The sequence below is a fragment of the Sceloporus occidentalis genome, unplaced genomic scaffold (assembly GCF_023333645.1).
Source record: "Sceloporus occidentalis isolate IW3139 unplaced genomic scaffold, rSceOcc1.0.p SCAF_3, whole genome shotgun sequence".
Classification (NCBI taxonomy): Eukaryota; Metazoa; Chordata; class Lepidosauria; order Squamata; family Phrynosomatidae; genus Sceloporus; species Sceloporus occidentalis.
The window spans coordinates 189,172,876-189,197,968 of record NW_028316983.1 but is presented as its reverse complement, the minus strand read 5'-3'; the positions used below and the strand labels follow the sequence as shown (position 1 = coordinate 189,197,968).

Sequence of the window (25,093 nt, the reverse complement as noted above, 5' to 3'; positions counted from 1 at the left end):
AAGCCACAATGGAGTTTGAGCACTTACTACCAACTAGAAATTTATGCAAACACACAAACAACAGGTGGTCTTCAGAAGTGATCTATATTTCTAGTTATACAGTTACTTCTGTTCCAAATGAAATTATTCAAGTTAGTTATTATGCAAAGATCCAGCTCAATTATTTTGTCAAATATTCTGTCATCTTAAATGTTTTTGTATTTATGCTGATTATATACAGTTGGCCCTTCCTTTACACGGGGGATCCATTTCGGACCACCACCACCCCACATAAGGGCAAAAACATGTACAGTCAAGTCCCATTAGAAATAATGGGGCTCGTGCCTGTGGCATGCTGTGGGGCACACACCACGGGCGGGTACCCCATTACTTCTTCCAGGGCACATCTGCATTTTTTCTGACACAGCTTCCAGCATATGCTGGAAGCCATGTAAGGCAAGCCCGCATATAACACAGGCACACTGTACCTTCAGTCAAGGACCGTCTACCCTTATTGTACTGCTGTAAGACTGGCCATTAGCGCACATATTTTTGTGAAGGTGTCTTCCATGGGTGAACCCATCATGTTCCTGCTGCTTAAAGACAGAAAAGAAGTGGCTTATCAACAGAAAGTGGGCAGTTCTAAATCTGATCAATGAATTAGGTAAACAGTGGAAGTGGTGGTAGCCAAAAAGATAAAGCATCTAGGCAAGTACGTAGTAAGACACACAGATACAGACCGATTCATGAAAATGCAGTTTTCTTCACTTATTTTATAAACTGTTTTACAAATATTTAAAAATATGTACCTCCCCTGGTCTCATGTAGACAAATGTCAAAGAACGCATTGTGTTGATGTTTATTATAAGCTGTACTTCAGCATATTTTACATTTGACTCTTTGTATTTGTTTTTATAGTCAGTTTGCAGTAGTTTCTTTCTTTTATTTAATTTGATGCTGCTTCTTTTTCCTTGCCTTGATTTTCTATGAGTATAGTCACAGTGTACAATTATAGCACTTCAATAGCAGTGTAACTTCCATGACTCCATCCTATGGTCCTGGGATTTGTAGTTTCAAGAACAGAATTCTTTGGTAGAGAGCTCTAGTGATGTAGCTGAAGTGTGACGCCTAAAATATCTGAAGTATTTCACCAGACAACAAATCCTAGGATTACATAGGACTAAGTCATGACAATCAAATCAGAATCAAACTGGTATAATTTTGTAGTATGGCTATGTCGTATATCTATGTTGCAATAGTTTTTATCATTCAAAATGATAGATGAACTTTAAAAAAAACTGCAAAGTGTTTGGACATTCAGAATGTCAGAGGACTACTCAGAAGAGTTCTGAATAAGTAGGGTGTTTCGAGTTGTTGTTCTGAAGCAATACCAGAAGTGCCCTCATCACCATTTTTTGACCTATATGACAAAGAAAAGGAACTATTGGCAGCAGCACATTAAAAACAGGATGTGAAATACAAAGGATGTAATGTCAATTTTCTCCCCAGGTATTTATCTGGCAAGATAGGTGACAAGACTACATCAATAGCACATGGAACAAATAAAATGCTATTCCTGACTTGTAAAGATTCCCTTATTTTCTGCCAACAGCTGCTTGTATTAAACATCTAACATAAATTTGGCTAGATGGCTAGTCATATGTTAGTATCTCATTCCCCTGCTTACCACACTTGACCAGTGGCATACATTCTAGGGCAAGTAGTCTATGTCCTGTGTAAATTTTGCATTTTTAATTATGCTTTTGTAGAATATCAGATGTTCTTATTTATATTTGTGAAACACTAGGCTGGGCAAAATTCCATTAAGACAATAATGGAAAACAAGAATTAAGTGTAATTTGCCCACAGTGCTCTGAATTTAGCAAAAGAAGCCAAGATGCCTAAATAGTTGCTGACCGCAAGCACACAAACAGCTCCTTTGTGTTTGTGGCTTATGTGTTTTCCTGGATCAGGTTAGTGTGCTCTCCATCATGCTTCAGATCAGGATCAAATTGTTAAGGGTTAGGTTGATGATCAGCTGAAAGCTAATCCTCACCACATGCTAACTTTCACAAATTGCATATACTGTGCATCTTGTTTTAAAGGCAATAATGTGGAATCTAGTCCCTGTCCTTGGTCCCAGAATGAAAAGATGCAGGGCTGTGGCTGCCCATCAAATACGAGAATAAAGCACAGGACATTTCTGGCCTGAGGGTGCTTTCTTGCCTAAAGGTGTATTTGTTAAGGGAAGCTGCTATTAGTTGCTCTATTACCCAGAGCCCTGTTAGGAGGATGCAGGTGTTGCCACAAGGTATTCTGTCTGTCAAAAGTCAAAATATTCTTGAGCCTCTGACCTTTAATACAGGTTAGCTTCCTCGAGACTCTGGAATTATTGAGAAACAAACCAACCAAAACCATAAAGAGGAAATGCTGGAAATTTAACAGCAATTGTTTGGGAAACCCCAGACACCAAACAAAACCATAAATAAAATAAAAGCATAACTTCAAATGCTGATGCGGCAAAAGTTCTTCATTTCAGTGCATATCTTATGACTCAGTTCATGAATAATCTCAGGAATCAAGGACATAAATCCAATTTGTAGCTCCAGCTACAGCAGACTTATCAAACCAATTACTGAACAGCAAATCAATACTTATGTAAATCCTAATGATGTAATAGGCCACGTCTCGATCTTTTGGCTAAGATCAAGTGTTCTTATCAGATTTTATGGGTCTACTCTAATTAGGACTTGCAAACTGGATTTAGGCCAGAGGCTCTGGCTAACCTGGCTATTAGGAAGAGTGAGGCAACTACCTCAGAAGCACAGCTGTGATATCATGAAAGAGTTTCAGATTGCTTGTGAGGGTTTTTGTTTTGTTTTTTGGTCACATGTACCAAAATAGTTTGATCACAAGTTTAGGATAATCTGTACTTTGACCTGGCTAAAATGGAAGAACAGCAGAAGCTTTCAGTTTCTTTAAGCCCTGTTGAACTCAGTAGGCCTAAATGTAGGTATATTGGGTATTTCTTTAGAACATGTCCTATGCACATTTACTTCAGTGTAAATTCCACTATTTCAATTAGTCTTGCTGTCTAGGATAGAGTCCTTAGGGTGGCATGATTCAATTCTGGATAACAGAATATTTGTAGAAGATGTATGCACTGTATGTGCAAAACAGTGATGAGAATCTCATTTAAGATGCTGTCAATCTAAATTGTTACAATGGGGTTGTTCTCACTTAAGATTTGAAACGATTTAAAATACAACGTTTTTAATAAAATCGATTCAAAATAACACTGTTCTTATCCCGCTATCCGAATCGCTTTGTTCATCGTTCCCATCTGGTTGTTTAAATCGAAGTTTTTACCTGCAAGCGTTCCTACTTGGCATGAAATCGGTGTTTAAATAAAGCGATTCTTCTCCTCCATGCCTTATTTGGAGCTGTCAATCAATAGTACGTCAGAATGACGTAACGTTAATCCGGAATATTTAGAAGCGATTTATCTTTTGGCATCGTTTCCATTTCATTTACTGTTTGTGAATTTAGCGAATTTAGGAAAGCGAATTTAGGAAACCCAAGCTCTTTCCAGAGGAACTATGGGATAGGTTTTGCATGACAGCATCCCCTCTTCATGTCTCCCAAGACAGCCAGGGAGAATCCCTTCAGAGAGCACAGAGATCAATGGGGGAGGCTTCTGGCAAAGCGAATTTAGGAGACCCAAGCTCTTTCCAGAGGAACTATGGGATAGGTTTTCCATGACAGCATCCCCTCTTCATGTCTCCCAAGACAGCCAGGGAGAATCCCTTCAGAGAGCACAGAGATCAATGGGAGAGGCTTCTGGCAAAGCGAATTAAGGAAGCCCAAGCTCTTTCCAGAGGAACTATGGGATAGGTTTTCCATGACAGCATCCCCTCTTCATGTCTCCCAAGACAGCCAGGGAGAATCCCTTCAGAGAGCCCAGAGATCAATGAAGGAGGCTGCTGGAAAAGCAGGGAGGGAGCACTCTTCCCAAAGATTCTCTTTCCAGGGTTGGAGGAGAAGGCAGATTCCATTTGAGAAAGGGAGGGAGAAAGGCTCTATCCCCCCCCCCCCCATTGATCAGAGCCCTTCCTTGCCTGGGCGAGATCAGATGCCTCCTCGCGAGGAGCCTTCCCTTCCCTGTCTGGGCGAGATCAGAGCCCAAGCGGGCAGGGAATGCCTCTTCGAGAGGAGCCTTCCCTTCCTGCCTCTCCTCCATTAGAAATGGGCTCAATCCACCGGCAGATGCAGGCGCTTGAGCAGCCGGGACTTCAGGCGCTTAAAGCGCTGAAGAGATTAAGCGCCTGTAAACCATTAAAATAAAAAATAAAAATAATCCTTATCTCTTATTGAAAGACCACAGCGGACAAAGGGGTGAGGGAAGCAAAAATGGCGACAGCCATGACGGATGGGGACAGAAAGGGCAACTCCCCCAAGGCCAGCCCCATCGCACTCGGCTCCTCCCATCCATCTAACCCGATTCAAAGGCTGTCGTTCCTATTTAAATACTCCGGTTCCTAACTCGAATCAATGGAAAAACGTAGGTCGGACCCTAGTGTTTTTTTAACACGTGTTAAATGAGGAAAACTCAATTTAAATTTTTATCCCGCTCTATGATTCGATTTGTAGTGGGGATGATTGCGGGTTGCTCTAGAACCGTTCTAGGTTTAAATCGGATCCTAATAGGAACGCCACTCCTTGGATTCGATTCAGAACGCGGGGTTTCACCTAGTGGGAACAACCCCAATAACAAGCTTCCATATGTCACACATACTGTTCCCATCCTCATGTCATGAACAAACATAGTGTTGGCTGCACACCCAAATAACATTGTATAATACAGACATTGTATTAAAAACAGATTTTACTGTACTGTAAGTTTTTATTTTAGCATTATCAACTGCCCATCAGTAAGCCAGAACTTATAACCTTCTAGATGCAACATTGTTATATTGGTCTTAACATAATTATACACCAGTATAATGTAAACAGTCCTGGCCTAAATACAGTCAGGCCTCAGTATCTGCGGGCTTGCCATCCACTGATTTCAGTATCTGCGGAGGGCAAGCCCATGTTATCCCCAATGGTGGCGCATGCACATGGCATGCACCACCACTGAAGTCCTGTTGCCCCTAATGGCAGTGCAGCACATGCATGCACCACCATTGAAAGCAACAGGACTTGCGCATCCGCTGATTTTGGTATCCATGGGGGGTCCAGATACTGAGAGACAACTGTACCCTAAAGGCACCAGATCCCATCTGGTCATGGAAGCTAAATGGGGTCAGCACTGGCTAATACTTGGTTGGGAGACTGCCAATGGAAGTATATTGGGATATCCTTAGAACATGTCATGCAGACCAATCTGAATACCAGGTGCTGTATGCTATATTTGAGAAGAAAGAACTGGCAAAGCAACCTCTAAGTATTCCTTGCCTAAGAAAACCCTGTGAAATTCATAGGATGACTATAAGTTGACAGGTGACTTGAAGGTACACATGCATGCACGCACGCACGCACACACACAATGTAAACAGGCACAGACGATAATGCCAAGCCAAGGAAAGACATGAAAATAAATCCAGCTTCTCTTATTGAGTCATTTAAGGATAGGTAAACAGTTAACTACAGAATGAGTCATAAAATACACAAAAAAGAAAAGGGGAGGGGAAGGGAAAGTTGGCAAATGAAAGCATGAAATCATAAACTTGCACACAATGTACTAAAGTCACACAACAAAATCGTAAAGAAAAAATTCCTAAGATGGGAGGGGAGGAATAAATATTTTTATACTCATAGCTCTACAGTTCAGAAAGGTAGATCCACTTACTGCAGGATTGGTATACATTCCTAGAGTGAAATGCAGGCTAAAATCCAGGCTAAAAATGGGACATCCTCATGAGAATACTCCTAATGAGTCAATAGATCTTACATATGTGTTGACTTTCTAAGTTCCCACTGATCCAGTGGATTGCTTCTAGTGGACTACAAATTTGATCACATTCAATTCATTGGGGCTTCTGAGAAGAAATATAATGAGTTGTATTACCAGTGAGGAGAGCCAAGGTGACACAGTGGTTTGAATGTTGGACTACAACTCTAGAGACAAGTATTAAATTCCCCACTCAGCCATGAAACCCACTGGGTGATCTTGGGCAAGTCACATACTCTCAGCCTCAGGGTAAGGCAATGACAAACCTCATCTGAACAAATTTTGCCAAGAAAATCTCATGAAAGAGCCACCTTAGGGTCACCATAAGTTGGAAACTACTTGAAGGCACACACACAAAAACCACATTACCAGTGGATACAAAGACATAATGGAATTTGTTACAGGCTGATAAATTTGTTTTGAGCAGCATACACAACAGTGCCACTACTGGATGGAACCGAAAGTGCATTGTTGCTCACTCACTAAGTGTCCAGTTATGCATACTGTGGCAAATAAGGTTCTTCAAAGGAAAGGATTCCTTAGAGTGACTGAAGAATGCTCAGTTGCCTAATGACCAAGTTAATGTTCCTGTGTGTTGGTCTGGTTTGAGGATTTGCCATTCGTGTACTGGACTTGTATTTTGAGATGCATTTTAGTTCCTGGAAAATGAATGTCCTCCCTTTACTACAGAAACAGAAATCTTTTGCTTCTGTTTCTAGACAAGACACTTAGTCTTGTCCAGGGTAGAAATAAGGAAATTACACTGAATGCAAACCTTTGTGGGGACTCTTGCCTCACCAAACCATCATGGTTAAACTATAGAATTTGCTATCTTGGTTAAATAGTGATGTTTGTCAACTTGAGACAGATTTAAAAGGAGACTGGAGAAATTCATGGTCGATGGGACTATCACTGACTACTGGGTGAAATGGATATGTATTCTGTCTAGTACCAAAAGTAGGATGATTCTGTATATTAGTTGCTGGCAAACATAAAAAGGAGACAGCTGTTGAACCCAAGTGGGTTTCCCATAGGCAAGTGGTTGGCTACTGTTTGAACATGGTCCTATACTACATATGTATTTGGTCTGATCCAGAATGACACTTCCTATGTTCTTAACCTAAGTGACCCATTTCCTGTCCATATAGGAGAGGAGTGAAGATTGTGTGACTCTCAAGATTCTGCAAGATTGTCAGTCTCAGCAGCCCTAGCCAGCAAGTAAATGGCGAGGATGGTAAGATATGCCATGTAACAAGGTCTAAGAACATTTCCTATACCTACTGTAAAATGACTCACAGTTATAGAATTATTGGATCTCAAAGTTATAATGTGAATTGAATCTTAACATTATCCTTTCATTGTGGCATATGAGGAATATACCTGGTCTATATCAGTTCTTCATAAAATACAGAATATGGGTTGTGCCACTTCATATACTAATCAGGGCCAGTGTCAGTGTTACTTACCTGGCTACTTGAACCCACTAATGACAGTGGGCATCCCTCTTAACAATATTTTCCTCTGGTCCAATGCTGGAAAATGGGAAATGTACACATTTCGGCAAAACCCTTCTTCACAAGTTAATCCGTCTGTTTCTCTTTTTCTGTTGTTGTAGCATTTAATGCTAAGGTTCAATTTCATCCAAAGAAACATGTCAGTGGAACAAATTAAAAAGTCTTTTTTACAACAACATGGTTTAACATATGTTTTGTTCCACAAGAAAACCAGAGTACATCCCCCATTTTCCAGAATTCCATTGTGTTCTTTCCCTTCAACTCTTCCCTCTGGTCCAATGACCTGAGCCAGACAGTATGATACTCATTCCCAATGTGTGCTCCCAATAATTGCTTTCAAAAATTTCATCTGTTCTCTAGCTCCATCAGCTTTTTATACCCTCTGTGTGTGTGTGTGTGTAATTCTGATCTGAAAGTATTGCTCTTCCAGTGGCTAAGATCCAGTGTCTTTTTCTGCAGTTCCTGCATCTCCTATTTGTTTGCTTAGGGGCTATACAGATGGGTGGCATGCAGCTGCCCTTTTACTGGCTGGATCGGGGCCGCAGCAACCTCATGCCCCAATCCAGCCTCCGAAGAACGCAAAAAGGAGCTGCAAAAAGTGGATCCTTTTTGTACCCTCCAAGGGTGCCATAGACACAGCGGCACAGCTTTATGATGCCCCTTCAGTGCTGCATCATGTGAGTGCAGTACTGGAGGGGTGTCATGATGGTGTGCACTGTGTAGACTGGCATGTGCCAAAATGGCACCCTAGGGGCAGAGTTAGCATGTCCAGTGTGCGGACGCTGAGCCCTAATTCCTCCCACAAGCCAGCACAAAGTGCTGATCTGTATAGGTCCTTACTTATATATTTTGTATCTCACCATTCTCCCAACAAGGGACCCAAGGCAGTTTACAACAAAGTTAACAACCAGATACAATTAAAAACCTAATGGTGCAAAAGTTTAAAAAACACAATTAAATATCATGTTAAAATGTCCATAATTTACAACAGTATAAAAATACAGTCAGTCCTTCGCTTTCACAGGGATCCGTTCTGGACCCCCCGCGAAAATGGAAACTCACAGATATTCAAGCCCTATAGGCTTTCATGTGTTCTCACCAGACTGGCCTGTGACAATAATGGGACTGTGAGAAAGCCCTTTGTTTAGGATGTTACAACATGGGCAGGCTTGTATAGGGAGCTACTGACTGCATCCACACTGTGGAATTAATCTGGATTGATACCACTTTAACTGACATGGCTCATGGCTTTGGGATTCTGGAAACTGTAATGTTGTGAGACATTTAACCTTCTCTGCCAGAGAAGGCATTGAATTATGGCAGTTAAAGTGGTATCAAACTGGATTATTTCTGCTATGTGGATGCAGCCATGGCTTTTCAGATAATCTGGACCTAAACCACACATACCTTGTTTGTCTTGCTGAGAGCTAAACTGCACTACATTAGAAAAAGAACATCTCCTGTACCAAATATTCTCCTGTCCACTGATTATATTATCATGTCTCAGTAATAATGTCAATGTATTGTTATTTGTTGACAGCTGTCCCAACCTTCAGTTGGTTTCACCTTTACTTGACTGATAGGAAAGCTGATTTTTAAATACAAACAACACAAATACATACATGATTGGACTTGCATTACTTTTATGTGTCCATAAAAGTACCACTAGATTTAAAAACTGATGCAAGAATTATCTAATTATTAAATATTTCAAGGTTATCAACACCTAATTAAGATAGTACATTAAATTGTTTTGCATACATAATCTTGTGCATGCTTGAGATTAATATCCATAATAGCTGTAAAATACAATGGAGTCATCATAGATAGTAATCACAGCTAACTCATTAGTCAGAGTATTAGCTCAGTAAGCTCCTACCAAACAAGGAGAGAAAAGTAGTAAAAGCTAAGAGACAGGCTCAACACAAAACATTAATGTTCTTGCATAAATCAATGGTGCACACATGTCCTGGGAACAGGAATTGTCACTTCATATTTAAAATGGATATACCAATACTGAAAAATTACAAAGAAATGCAAACATACTATTGGGATTACAAAGCAGATGCTATATGGGAAGAGGTTAAAACACCTGGAATTTTCAGAAGAAAAAATGGTAAGACAGAGTTCTGTTTATTTTGAATAATATAAGGAGAAAACTCACATTTATTTTGTAATGATTTTATGCATCACATACAGTAATAATTTTTCTTCATGCAGTATACAACTTTGTTGTTGTGTGCCTTCAAGTCATGTTCAACTTAAGGCAACCCTAAGACATGGTTTTCATGGGGTTTTCTTAAACACCTTGAAGGATCCATATCCCACCGGATCTTGAAAGTGAAGCAGAGTCAGGTGTGGTTAATAGTTGCAAGTGAAACTGCAAAGGAATATCATGTGCTGTAGGTTATATTTCAGACAAAGATAATAGCAAACCACCTCTTGAATAAAGGTAAGGGTATTCCCTGTCATGTTTGATCATAGGGGGTGGTGCTCATCTCCGTTACTAAGCTGAAAAGCCAGCGTTGTCAGAGACTACTCTGTGATCATGTGGCCAGCAAGATTGCACAGAATGCCGTTTACCTTCCCACTGGAGTGGTACCTATTTATCTGTTTGCATTTGCATGCTTTCAAACTGCTAGTTTGGTAGAAGCTGGGACTAGTGATGGGAGCTCGCCCCATCATGCGGCACCCGGGCCTCGAACTGCTAACCTTGCAATCAACAGAGTCAAGTGTCCTAACCACCTGAGCCACTTCATACTCCCTCCTTAATACTCCCTCCCTAAAAGAAATCAGTGAAATTCATGGGGTTGCCATACTCCAGCAGAAGACTTGAAGGCACTTTCAGAATTTATAGAACCCACCCACAAAACTCAGTGCTACAAAATAAGTGAGGATCATATACTATGAAAAGTTTGTTAAAGGACTAATTTTATGCAAGATTGGGATACAATTAATTGGGATACAAGCAACAATTGTTGTGTGCTTTCAAGTTCTTTCCAATTTATGGTGACCCTAAAACAAACCTATCACAGGTTTTTCTTGGCAAGATTTGTTCAGAAGGGGCTTGCTTTTGCCTTCCTCTGAGGCTGAGAGACTGTGACTTGCTCAAGGTCACCCAGTGGGTTTCCACGGTCGAGCCAGGATTTGAAGCATGGTCTCCAGAGTTGTAGTCCAACACTCAAACCACTACATCATGCTGGCTCTCATACATTCACAGACTAGATGGAAAAGAAATGCACCATAGATCACATGGCTCCGTTATTGACATTGGCTCATGTCCATTTACTGTCAAGTATGCAATACTTGCAAGACAAGTTGTGAAGTTAAGAAGACTACTTAATTTAACCCCTAGAGAAAGCTATTCTGTTGATAGTGCATCTAATCAATGAAGAAGAATCTTTTAAAGCACACGATTAAACTATTACTCTGTTCACAACTGTCATTAAGTCTAGTTAACTGTTGTTGAGGTAAAAATAACAGGAAACACTGAGTAGCTGTCATCTGCAAAATATATGCTGCAACATTCTGCTGAGAATTACATTTGAAGCTCCTTGATTTAAAATAGCATCTCTAACTAAAACCTATCAGAAAAGTATTTAATACTCTTGTGAATAATGTCAAGAACACATGTATGTTGTTCTAAGAGATGTGTTTCTCAGAGTACATCTAATGCTGGGTTGCTTTGCTAGAGAGGGGGACACATGATAGTAGGAGGAAGAGAATAGCAAGCTGCAGGAAAAGAGATTCCACCTCAACATTAGGAGGAACTTCCTGACAATAAGGGCTGTTTGACAGTGGAACAAACTCCCTTAGAGTGTAGTGGCATCTCCTTCCTTAGAGGTCTTTAAGCAGAGGCTGCATGGTCATCTGTTGGGGATGTTTTGATTTAGATTTCCTGCATGGCAAGGGGGTTGGACTGGATGGCCCTTGCGGTCTCTTCCACTCTATGATTCAATGATTAATGAAAAAGCATGTCATCACACTGTCCTTTATTTATTTCCTGATTTTCTGCCAAAAATGGCAGTTATGGCATCATGTTCCTGATGCCCTAATACAGATTTTAGATTTAAAAAAATGTTTAACATGGCTGCCTTGGCTTTTTAAAAATACTGCCCATACAGAGTTGTCTGTTTTCATTATGCTTCCTTGATCTCTAGTTGTCAAATCTTGGGCAGGAAAGAGAGGAATAATGATTACACAGAGCCACTAAATAGCACACACATGGCTTCCTATTTCACATATGAATGTTAGTATGTTCATATATAAAAAGGCTGCAATCCTGTATTTGGGATTAAGCCACATTGAACAAAATGGCACTTGTTACTGATTACCCTGTTAAAATGATGTAAGTCAGGAGTGAGAATTGTGCAGCCTTCCAGATACTGTTGACCTACAACTCTCGTCAGCATAGACAATAATGAGGCATGCTTCCATATGTCATCCTGTCATCCATCCTTTATTTATACCCTTTCTTTCTTCTATGCTAGAACTAATTCAACATCTGGAGGGCCTTATGATTCCCTTTTTCCTCTTCTCACCTTAATGAGATCTGTGCCCAGCTGACCTCTTAAGCAACTACTAACGCAACCAATTTTATTTGGTATTGGAACCAAAAGATCCTAGTGAATGTTTTAAAAGCTGTTGCTGTAAGTTATGCATATAGACTTCTGATCTGTATGTCAAACCTGCATTCCCTTGGTAAAACTGTAAGAATCTATGGCTATACCAAATAAAACTGGCTGATTGCAAAGTAAAAGCCAGATCATATCAAAACAGCTGAATATTTTGATTGCTCAGTCTATATGGAGTGTTGACCTGAGAAATTCATGAAGATCCAGAATTATGCTTTTGTGCCATGATAGCATAATGAGAAGCAAGACTCATTTTTACAGTGCACCATATGAACAAGGATCATACAGTCGGCACTCCTTATCCATCATTTTTTTATCCATGGATTCAAGCATCCTCAGCTTGAAAATATCCCAAAAAGGTATAAATTCTATATAGCAAACCTTAATTTACCATTTTATATAAGGAACATCATTTTGCTATGACATTGTATTTAATGGGACAATAGCCTCAGATTAGTTGTTTTGCCTTCTACTGTCAATTCAGGAATTGGCTTGCTCTAAAATCTATACATCTTTTTAGTAGTCCATGGCATCCATAGTACTCTCCTCCAGAACCATATTTCAAATTAGTTTTTTTTTCCTGTCAGTGTTCTTCACTGTGCAGCTTTTGCATCCATACCTAGAAATCATAAATATTAATATGGCTTAGATGCATTTGACTTTGGTATTTCATGAAGTGTCTTTACACTTAAGGATCTTATCTAGTTCTTTCACAGCTGCCTTTCCAAGTCTTGGCTTTCTTCTGATTTTTTTTTTACTAAAATCTCAATTTCAATTAATGACTGAACCAAAGTTCAGAAAATCTTTAGCTCTTTCAATGTTCATTACTCACCTTAAAGTTAAGTAAATAAAGTGTGATAATTATTTTTGTTTCCTTAGTATTAGTATTCAACTGTACCTCTGCTTTTGAACTTTCTTCTCTAGCTGTCATCAATAGTTGTTTCAAGTCTTTGTTACTGTCTGTTCCTAACAGGGTGTCATATGCTGCAGCCCCTTTGAGAGTAACTGAAAGAAGGAAATTGGCAGCATGAGCTTTCATAGACGTCAGTCTACTTTCTCAGGGGCATTTGGAAATGCACCTGAGGAAGTAGACTGAAGCCTACGAATGCTCATGCTGCCAATTTCTTTCTTTCAGTTAGTCTCAAAGGGGCCACAACATGTTTCTCTCTCTGTGTGTGTGTGTGTATGCATATATGTGTGCTCTGAAATCACCCCCCCCCCCAAAAAAAAAAGTGCGTCTGCTGGGGAGCGGCCAAATGAGTGCCAGCCTGGCAGCGAGCAAGAGAGGATGCTTCCTTAACGAGGAGCTGTGTGCCAGTGCATCCTCCCTGGCAAGGCTCTGGCTCTAGCTTTGCAGGAGACCACCGTGGACGCAATGAGGACCAGAGAGCAGGCGGCAGACAGACCGAGGAGGAGGAGGAGGAGGAGGAGGAAGAGGAAGCTTCTGGCTGCAGACGGGCAAAGCTTGGCAGGCTGGCACCCTGGCACCCAGCCGCGGAGCTTCCGCGGGCGCGGTCCTGCTTCCACCGCCTGCAGCGAGGCGCTGCTGTGCGCAAGGCCAGCCCCTGGCCGCCTCTTTCTTCCTCTCTTGCAACTCAGGCTTTGCAGGGAGGAGGAGGAAGAGTAGGGAGCACCAGGGAGGGATGCGGATCCTCCCTTGGATGGGGCTGAGGAAGGCATGAGCTTCCAGGAGGAAGAGGAGGAGGAAGGCCAGCTCAAGATGTCCTTCAAGGTAAGCTCTGCTGCCTCCATCCTCAGCTACTGCGGCTGTTGCAATGCAGAAGATGCAGCCAGGCCAGGCCTGGGACAGAAAAGCTGCATCCACATTGCAGCCATAATCCGTTTTGACACCCCTTAACTCCATGCTCTGGCATTCTGGGAATTGCAGTTGGTTGTGCTCCGCTCTGGTACCACAACCAGCTGCAATTCCCAGAATGCCAGAGCATGGTGTCAAGGGGTGTCAAAACGGATTATGGCTGCAATGTGGATCATCAGCACAGACCAAGGATGACACCAGTGTTACTAAAAAGCAGCAGCACCAGTGTGGTTGCATTGGGGGAGACATTGGTCCAGAACACACTGCAGCAATCATCCACTTTGAGACCGCTTTAACTGCCCAGGCTCAATGCTCGGGAGTCCTGGGAATTGGGGTTCATTGTGGCACCAGAGCTCTGTCTGACAGAGAAGGCTCAATAATGTCTCACAAAACGACACTTCCCTGAATTCCCTAGCATTGAGCCAGGGCAGTTCAGGCAGTCTGGATTATTTCTGCAGTGTGTTTTGGACCATTTTATTGCCTGGTTCGGCTGAAGCAACTGCCCATGTGTCTGGTTTGAAAAAAGAGCAGATGCTGTGTGTCTGACATGCTCTTTACCTGGATTCTCACCCGCTCCCCCTGCCATGTATATGTTGAAGGGAAATAAACTCTGTCCCATGCATCCTCACACTTGTTTGCTTTTGGGTCACCACTAGAACCTGGTGCAGGGCTGAGCTCCAGCACTGGAAAGAGTCACTATATAGAGTGATGATGTTAGTTTATCACAAGAAGGAGATTGTGAGTTTATTCCATTAATATTCCAGAAAAACCATGTAATTACACAAAACGATTTTACACGACGTCGCACAAAACCCACCATTAAAGTGGTCACGAAGAAGCATTAATGCACATCTTTTTACTTTCAGGATTTCAGCAACAGTGCATTTTCGATATCACTTTATTTGCACCATCGCGTGCGATAATCATTCGCACAATTACTTACCATTTTCACTTTATTTGCAGGATGCTTTAAATGCACTTTAATCTCCCTTTAATGCCAAAATTAGCCCCAGTGTGATAAACTCCTATGGAGTTGGGAGAGACCACAAGGGCCATCCAATCCAATCCCATTCTGCCATGCAGGAACACAGAATCAAAGCACCTTGACAGATGGCTATCCAGCCTCTGTTTAAAAACTTCCAAGGAAGTAGACTTCACCATACTCCAAGGCAACATATTCCCATGTCAAATAGCTTCAGGAAGTTCATCTTAATGTTTAGATGGATCTCTTTTCCTGTAGGTCAGGAAAGATTTTCTGCCCAGTGCAGACCTAACATTTAAAAGTGTATGTTTTAGTCAGCTTGGAAGAGGAATGAGTTGATGCTGAAGAGATAGTTGATGTTAACTCTGGTTGGAACAACTCCAGGGATCCCCCAAACAATCTGCAGCAAAAATAAGACAAACCTAAAAGCAGTATAATTAGCCTCAAGGTAATAGACAGACTGAAACATCACTTCCCACTTCTGCACATCTAAAAACTGCTAAAATGAATTGACAGTGGCTGCTGTTTGCCAAAATGAAGAAGTGAGAAACCAGTTTGCACTCCCTCCAAAGGATGTGGTGCCACATCCAAAAAAGCCTCTTTCCCCAATGCCTTTGTGGTTTGCCTTTCATTGGGCTCCAAATCCTGCTATATGAATGTAAGAAGATGCCATGTACAGTAGGCCCTTGGTATCTGTTGGGGTTTGGTTCCAGGATCCCCTGTGGATACCAAAATCTCTGGATGTTAAAATACCATTAAATACAATGGCATAGTAAAATGGTGTCCCTTATATAAAATAATAATAAATAAATAATAAAATCTTTATTTATAGCCCGCCTTTCCTTGGTAGATCAAGGCGGGTTACAAAGTACATAAATGTACAATTCCACAATAAACAAATACAACAATAAAACAGCAATAAAAACAAGTTAAAAATTACAGATTAAAATGGGAAAAATCAACATTTGCTTTTCAGAATTTTTTTTAATATTTGTGGATAAAGAATCCATGGATAGAGGGCCAACTGTACTGTGGGAAGGGGGTGTGTCCACTTGAACTTCCCACATGTTGAAAGTATGAGTGAAGGAATATACGTGAAATGTAGGTGCATCACCATTTCTAACACACAGTCAATCCAGAACATTCCTCCTCTCATGTTCAGAAACTGTGTGTACACATAGGGCCCATTTTCTATGAGGGTGGTATGTGGTGTCACCCCACTATACGTTATTTTGACATGTAAAGGGATTCAAAATGAATCTTCTACTTTGGCATTTGCAATAATGGGGCCCTCCAGATGTTGTGGAACTGCAGCTCTTGTCATTCCTTGTCATTGACTATACTGAGCAGGGCAGCTGGGGATTACAGTCAAACAGCATCTGGAAGGCCGTAAGATTTCTACCCCTGCCCTGTTAAATCCAACTGTTATTTTGTTTAACTCTGTACTGGCTACTGAACTGATGATCATGGTGGCTGGGCATGGTGGGAATTACTGCCAACCTATATAAAGGAGCCCAGTCCATTGTCCTCTGCCTACAAAGAAGCCTGTGGCCTCACAAGAATGGAGACAGATTGGGTTGCAAGAGAGGAGTCCTTGTTGAGATGCAAATGGACTGTATATTTGCTGGACTTTGAAATTTTTCCACATAGTCAGAAGGAGGAGGAGCCAGCCTGCAAAAGATAGCCACCCCATACCATCTTAACTTAGGACAAATACAACAGAATGCAGGCATCCTACTAACATCTGTAATTTTCCTCTTTGTTTGTTTGTAACATCTTGCCTGATGAAGAATCCAGTGGAGCTTTGAAAGCTTGCAACAAGTATATTGTATATTTTGGTTAGCCATAAATGAAGACATTAGCTAACCTTCCATATCCACCAATTCTTCCACCACAGGCTCAACCATCCACATCTTGAAAATATTTTAAAAATATAAAATTCCAAAAAACAAACCTTGATTTTGCCATTTTATATAAGGGACACCATTTTACTATGCCATTGTATTTAATGGAACTTGAGTATCCATGGATTTTGGTATCCATGGAAGGTCTTGAAACCCAAACTCAGTGGATACCAAGGGCCCACTGTAGTTGTTGCTGGTTATTCATTTTTAAAAATGTCTTGATTCTGGGGCTCTCAATTCAAAATTAAAAGTTTCAGTGTATATAAATGTGATCCTGGTTTAAGAAAAAATAATTATATATAGCTCTGGAGAGAAAAATAAAGACAGTCTTGCTGTGTTGGGTTATTATTGGGGAAAATAATTGAAGCTGAAATCCTGTATTCACTTATCTTTGACTTATTGAGCTCAGTTGGGCAAGCAGTCATGTAGAAGATTTTTTTAATCAGATTTTCATGGTAACAAACCCTACCAAACTCACTTTTGAGCAGACTTACAAAGAGAGGCTTTGGGTCTTGTGCAGGCTGTGCAGATCACCTTATATCTCAGTGCTCTTGCAGACTAAACCATTATGGCACTATGATTCCACTTTAACTTTCATGGCTGCATCCTGTGGAGTTTGTAATTTGATAAGTCAGTAGAACTGTCAGTCTGAGAATTCCAAATACAGTTCCCTAAACTGCAGAAATCTAGATTTCAGAGGATGGAACCGTGGCAGTTAAAGTGGAATCATAGTGCTATAATGGTGTAATGTGAAAGGGCCCTCAGTTAGTCAGTCAGTGAAGTGCATAATAGAGAGAGGAGGATTGTAGCATATATGAAAACAGGAGACAATGGAGACATTTGCTCGTGGTTATGTAAATTGATACCTCATAATAAGAGCTGTTTGCTCTTATAAGAGCAAGCACCTTATTATAGAACTTTGTGTTCATTTTTAATGATTATGTGTGTTTATGGGTCTGGCTGTCTTGCAAAGAGACCTATTGCAATAGTATTTGCTAGAAAAAAATTAATGAGTGATGAGAGATTTGAGAAGGGAGCTTTAATGGGCGTTAATAGTCTAGATTGTCTTCTGTCTTGAAAATGTGATGCCCAGATGAGGTTGGGGAAAAGGCCACAAAAAGGCAGCTAGTGGCAGAAAGTGGCAACCAGAGAGAGAGAGAGTTGTGAATTAGGTGAAGGTGAATCACTATCTGTCATGGGTTTCTTTCCCACAAGAATATGGAGAATTTGTTGTTGTGCTCCCTGCCTTTGGGACTCTACTTGATTCTAATATATTTTGCTTCTGTACATATTTGTAAATAAACAGATTGTTCCTAGCATGTTAATCAGTCATTTAAATGTTGTGTGCATTTTGCTAATGAATTACTGTAGAAGATGTAGACCTAAGGCAAGTCACACACAGCCTCAGAGGATGGCAATGGCAAACCCTCTCTGAAGAAGCTTGCCAAGAAAGCCCCATGATAAATTTGCCTTAGGATTGCCATGTCAGAAGGCACACAAAAACAACAACAACAAATGCCTGCTTTCTTTTATGAAATACAAGTGGGGCATTCCTTTTCTGAGCTGATGTCTGCTCTATAGTATTATTTCCCCCCAGAAACAGTTTTCTGATTAATCATGAAGGATATATTTTTAATCAATTAAAAGTTCTAAATAGATGTTTCCCAGTTTGCTACAATTAATGTTCTGTTTCAATATTCTAAATTTGTTATTTTCTTTCCCTTAAACCCCCCCCCCCTTCTTTTTTTGGTCTATAAATGTATCAGTCAGCATTCAGATTCATTATTTGGCTTTTTACCAATGGGGGGGGGGCATGTTGGCCCAGTCTTCATTGCTCTTTTTTCCTGCTTTTGTTTTTTATTTTATTTTTATGTTTACATTTGTCTTCACACTGAAATCAATCGGAGTGAAGGATGAGGCTGATGTAAGGAATGGACCTTCAGTGTCCCCTCTCACCCCTAGACTGATCTCATTTCAAGGCACTTCCTACCAGCAGTGCACTTATTCAGACAGACTTTTCCACAAGTATTATTACCTGCTCCACTGAGGAAAATGCATTCCTAAGCATAGCAGCAAAGAAGAGCTTGCATGAGCTGGGCTGGGTGGGGATTGAGAGAGTTGTAGTCCCAAAAAGTAATTTTTCCAACCTCTGAGCTGCCTCATCCTAACCCACTCACCCCTAGCTAGTAGATACGGATGTTAGTGTTGTCAATATAAACACTTTGCATTTAGATTCCTCACACTCTGTCTAACAAGGGCAACTACCTTTCTCTCTCTCCATACTTTCAATGGGTGACCTTTATTTTGATGAATATTTATTAGTATTCCTTGTGAAGAGAACACAGTGACTAAACAGGGCTGCCTCCTTTCCTATTTTGCAATGTCATTGCATCCAGGCTGAAACATTTTGATGCATCAATGTCACTGCTCTTCTATCATTTTAATAAATCTCTTAAGATAATAATTAAGCTCAAAAAATCTCTCAATGATCTCTCAGAATACATTTATTGTAGAAAATAACTTCACATCTAGAATAACTCCTTTCAGGACTGAGGAGGAAGTTTGATTCTGTAACCATACCACCACCATCAGTGCAATTATATAAACTCTACACAGGAAAATGTTGGTAAGGTGTGCACTGAATTTCTGAACCACCCAATATTGGATATTTTGGACATAGTGTATAATGGATTAAAACAAACACACACAAAAAGATTACTATAAAAAAAAAATTTGTGGGTTTTTTGAGCTATGTGGCCATGTTCCGAAAAACCCACAAAACACTATGGATGCCAGCCGGCCATGAAAGCCTTCAACTTCACATTACTATAAAAACATTAAGACAACAGTGAGTGACGTATTCATTAGTTAGGAAATGCATTTTTGAAAAGAAAAATCTTTAACAGAGACTAAAAGCATGGAAGCATGGGTAGATCCCTAGCTTCAGTTGGGTATTCTGCAGGAGGATAGCTAGTGCACCAGGAGTGAGCAACTGTTGGGACTGGGGGGTTGAATTGTAGGGCCGTCCCCCTGCTATCAAGGGGAAAAGTGCCCTCCAAAATGTCCACAAATGCCCCTTATGATTTTTTGTTGTCCTCTATGGGTCACTGTAGGTTCAAGAGGGTGTGTTGTTTTTTAAGCTCAGGAACATTACTTCCTCTTCAGGGGAAAATGTCCTCCAAAATGTCCCTACCCAACTTCCCTTGTTAGGGAAACATTCCCAATATGTTCATTTGAAAGGAGTGTCCTTGAGTGAAGATACAAGAACCCGAAATGTCCATAGGCAATACGCACTTTATTGATTGGCCAAGGCGACAGCACACCAGCAGATGGTGATAAAATTGCTGCTGCACCCAAGAGCCATTTCCAAAAGTTTTTATAGCAAAACACAGTTCATTGTTTACATAGCATTAGCTTAATTGGTTATTTAGTACACACATGATTATACCACAGGCAGTTAATTGGCTATTGTCTAAACATCAAGTGATTGGTTGCGTTCACTGTCCATGCAGTGTTCACACACTTTCTTATTGGCATTACATTTGCTTGGAGTCTGGAATGCAAAGAGATACTTGCTTCAAGGCCACAGCAAAGGGAGAGCATTGTATTCTCAAAGCTCTGGAGAAGGGAGAGGTGCATAGCCCATGCACTTTTACTCTCTAGCTCATTCTATGAGTCTACTGTAACCACTGATTCTTTTGCAAAGCCATGTACAGAAGCAGAAAGCAAGAAAGCATAAGTTCAGCCATATTTATGTCCCTCTCACCCTAATGCCTGTAAAGTTAAATTTTGTCAGATTTTTTATTATCTCTGGGCCATTTTAGACCCAGAGGTCAATTCCCATTTGGAAAAATTATCTTGGGTCTAAAAATGGCAATTTTTTTCCAACAGCCCCTGTGAGGAAATTTGGCCCTAAAAGAAGTACATACATCATATATCCCTGCAATCACCCTCAAGTCAGTGGAAGGGGAAATTCTATTTGTCAGGTCCCATGTTGGGTACAGAGTTAGGCCACCAATGGCTATTCAGTGGAAGAGTATAGAATGGCAAGGGTGCACTTTATATAGCCCTTGGCTATTTCCATTGCAGCCTGCATTGTTTGTGTGGAAATGGTGTCCCTGGCTCATAGCAGTGGAAAACAGTGATCTTGATGGAGATTTCTGAGGACTAGCACCTTCAGTGGTTTGAGACTGCTGTTTTCCTGTCCTGTGCAGTGGTGAAAAAACAGCCAGCTCAGGAGTGATTGCTGGGAGAGAGGCTTTTTCACACACACAAACACACACACACACAGAGTGATATCTTTAGATATCCGTGGACACACACATAAAGATTAACCTTCCCATCTCTGTTTTCTGTCAGATGTATGTGTGACATAGGGAATCTTTGTCTCTCTCTGTATGTGAATGTGTTTATTTGTACCGTATTATAAATGCACATGTGTAGGGCTCCTGGTTCCTCAGGGCCAAAAAGGTGATCTACCCCTTGAGATACATTTTGTATTCCTAGTTCCTTCCTCTAATGGACTGCTATCATCCTGCCTACAACTCTATTTTAGGTAGATCTTGAGAAATTTACTTTTTGTACTGCAGCTCTCAAAATCCCCTAGCCACCATGGCCCCTGGCTATGCTATTTTGGGAAAGCTATAGTCTCCAGAAGTAATTTCCCCCCAAGTTGCTGTTTTAGCCAGTGCTTTGGTGTGGTGTATCTTCTTTTGGTCTTTTGGCACAGCAGGATTTCGGTCAAATCCTATGGCCTACCAAATAATGGATCTCACATGTAGGATTGACCTGCTGTCTGCTTTTGGGCTTGTCTGACAGTGGTCTGATCCCTGTAAGTTCTGGTGTATTAATTAGTGCTTGGGCAAAAAATTAGTGAGCAAGGGCAAAAAAAATCCCAGGTTGGCTAGGTGTATAATGTTTCTAGAGACTGAAATAATGTTCACTTTTCTGTTAGCACTGGACTTGCCCAAAACACTAGTGTAATATACTGTTCTTCATTAGAAAGGTGGGGTGTGATTTGGAATAATGTTTCTTTGGGGTGTGTGTGTGTTATGTTCAAAATACTATTAAAAGTGGCTGTTAAAAAGCAAAGGATGCTTGTAAATTTAAAACAGCAACACTCTCACTTAGGTTTCACAGATGCCAGACTTGCTTGTATGTACTAATCTGAAACAGATTTTCAATGGCTTTTTTTGTCTTCTGTTTTTGCTAACAGAAGGAAACACCACTGGCAAATGCTGCGTTTTGGGCTGCAAGGAAAGGAAACTTGGCCCTCCTACAGCTGTTGCTGAATAGTGGCCGTGTTGATGTGGACTGCAAAGACAGTGTAAGGATCCTGTTCATGCATGACTAGAACATATAGTTTATAATAATTTCCCTTTTTCTGCTCTGGTGGAGGATTACTTAATTGCATTACTTAATTGCATTAATTTCAATATCAAAGTTCAGAATCAATATCAATTTCAAAATCAAAACTGAATTTTGTTGAAATATGACATAGTACACATTGCATGGACATTGCATGATTGACACTGTATCTTATTTTTCTTTTTATTTCCACTTTTTATTGGCAGTCTTGATTAAGCTTAATGCACCAATAATAAAATGAAAGGGGAGGGTGGGAAACTAAAGCATTGCAGGGCACTAAAGGATTTTGGGTTAGGCCCTTGGAATGCAAGCTTGGTTTAAATTTGCATATGCTAATAGATACTGACACATTTGAGAACTGATCCAGGGGCCTCTGAGTAATAGATTTGGAGGCCATGGGCCCTAGCAGCATCCTGGAAGTGAGAAGAAAGAATTCTGGATGTACAAATAAAAGAAACAAGAAAACAAAGGATTTAAAAGTTGCTGGGAAGGTATTTTTATCGAGGTCACAAGGGGAAGTAGATATATCCCTTTGCCCTTTCACTAGTTCCTGGCTGCCTATAACTTTCCAAGCCCTGCTTCCCACTATTAACTATAAATGGGGCATTTTAAAGGCACAATTTGTGGTCACAGGTTTTACTCCATGGCTAATGGCAGCATGAAAGGTGAGGCTGTTAAGAAGGAAATGCAATAGAAGGCCGAAGGGTTAGATGACTCTCTATGCTCCAGAACCTCAGTCCAAATCTACCATCACTCTGTGACTTTTTTAACAAGGAAAAACTAAAGTGTTCTAGTCACAGAACCCCAACATTAGTTTTTTAAATGCTACTTTCTTTGGAATGAGCATTTATAGTTAAATTGCAGATTACACTGATCTGTGATTGCACAACAATTACTATAATAAAGTGTCCATATACAAACTGCAGCCAGTTAAGGCAATGGGGTAGCATGGCTTGTTTTGTTTTAATATACTTATTTAAGATAATAACTTGTATTTCTTTATTTCTATCTAGCTTGGTTCAACAGCTCTTATGGTAGCATCGTACTATGGCCACAAAGAATGTGTGCGAGAATTGGTACTGCAAGGAGCTGATATTAATCTTCAAAGAGAGGTACAATGAGATCCTGCATTTAAAGGACTGCAAAGGAGAATGTCCTGGATTCAACTAGCCAAAATATGAGTCAGACATTTAAGACTGAATATTACATTGTGGGAACTCTGTGGATATATTTCAAGGCAGACTGTTGTTTGTATCCAGTGGTTGTCATCTGCTTACGGGACACTAATGGAAGATTACTCCATCTATCAGTGGGATGAGAAGAGATGTGATTTTGCTGATAGTGCACCAATCTGCTCTATAGGATTGAGAAACTCTTTGGGAAGGGACAGGAAGAATTGCCTCCGTCTCCATTCTACTTACAGATTGGAGGAAAGAGTTTTGTGTAAGCAGAGGAAAACCATTGGATAAAACCCACTTACTGCACAAGCAGTTGTCAAGTTTGGGTTCTTGATGGTAGATATAACTGACAAAAGACACCAAGAGAGTAGTTTTAATGGGTTGTTATAGTGTGGCTGATAACAGAATACAGTTAATAAGTATGAATGGTGGAAATGATATTTTGAATTTCCTTTGGTTCTTGCAGTTGGAATATCAGCCTTCTGCTGCAGAGTTTCACACACTCTTGGCAGGTTTCTGTACAATCTGGAGGAACCATTGCGTCATTCATTTATAAAATTACACAGGTACATGCAGACACAATCTTAGTTGGAGATAAATTTTCCCATATTGATGCTTTTAATTACCCACTTTTAATTATGCTGTTTCATAACTGCATCTTAAATGCTAGTCTGAAAGGGATAAATTCTTATATGTATTATTATTATTATTATTATTATTATTAACCCTTATTTTAACATATCATGTTTGTATGCACCATTTTCACTTTCAACTACACTTCGAAAGGATACCAAGTAGCATCTTGTCCAACCCTCTGCTGGTATAGGAATCCATAACAAAAATATGCCTAACAGAAGACCATCCAAACTGTCTTTAAGAACAGCTTTCAGCGTTGTTGTTTTAAAAGTTGGTGATTTGTAGTAAGATCACCAAATCTTTCTAGGTGTAGCTCCTTTGCTTTTCAATAGCTGTGTGAAAGGCAGAAATGCCATCTCATGTTAATAACTGCATTTCCAAGCTGGAAGATATTTAACACATTAAACTGATAACATTCAGAATCCACAAGACAGTGATAACTTTCTTTGACCAACCAAACTGCACAAAATACATGATGCAAACTTTTAGAGTTCAATTAACTTCTTCATCAGGCAAAAGTGTTACAAATCATGTGGGAGAAAAACGGCAGGATGACAATGTTAGTCAGAGGTTTGCATTTTTGTCAAGATGTTGTCGCTTTGTTCTTTGGAGAGATATCTGTGCAAACAGGTCCCTCCTTATTCTGGCCATGTGGCACTGGGAACAAAGCATTCCTGAGTCCAGGAGATAAAATTTGAATTCTACTAGCAATGCAAAAAAGTACTTCTTTCGGGATCCCAGATGTCTCCATCCTTTTGAGGTCACAGGCCACTTTGCTAGACAGAGAACAATGAATCTCTCAAGAGAAACCTCCATCGTTTTGTATTAGGAAAATTTTAGGTGGTTTTTTAATAAAACATGCCAAATGTATGCCAAATTTAAAAAATAAATTAAAATGTTTTACCATTTCTTGGATGTAGAAAGCCAAATATTAAAGTCCCAGATGATTGGCTTATTCTGCATGCTGTGTTAAATACATACTGTGAAAATTAAGACACTTTTCTGTTTCATTCTAGTGTAAACCTGCATGGCCCTAAAATGGCTTGGGTACAGCATAGTTTAGAGCAATTCGTTTTCTTTTAAGCATCCCCCCCCCCCGCCCCGGTTGTTTGTGTGTACATTTTAAAATA

General features: G+C 40.3%; 1 protein-coding gene across 9 annotated transcripts in view; it reads left to right on the top strand.

The window, feature by feature from the left end:
• The window catches only part of ANKRD29 (ankyrin repeat domain 29), a 55,435-nt gene that overhangs the window by 7,205 nt on the left and 23,137 nt on the right, over positions 1 to 25,093 (top strand). For 4 of the 9 annotated variants that reach the window (XM_089517186.1, XM_089517184.1, XM_089517185.1 and 1 more), the window contains 3 exons: positions 7,081 to 7,157; positions 21,998 to 22,108; positions 23,163 to 23,261. In XM_089517186.1, coding sequence (XP_089373312.1) covers positions 7,155 to 7,157; positions 21,998 to 22,108; positions 23,163 to 23,261 — 213 coding nt within the window. In that variant the 5' untranslated portion in view covers positions 7,081 to 7,154. Of the gene's footprint in view, positions 1 to 7,080; positions 7,158 to 9,479; positions 9,563 to 13,669; positions 13,813 to 21,997; positions 22,109 to 23,162; positions 23,262 to 23,793; positions 23,894 to 25,093 lie in introns of those variants that run through there. The other 5 variants (XM_089517187.1, XM_089517181.1, XM_089517189.1 and 2 more) reach the window with 3 other exon arrangements.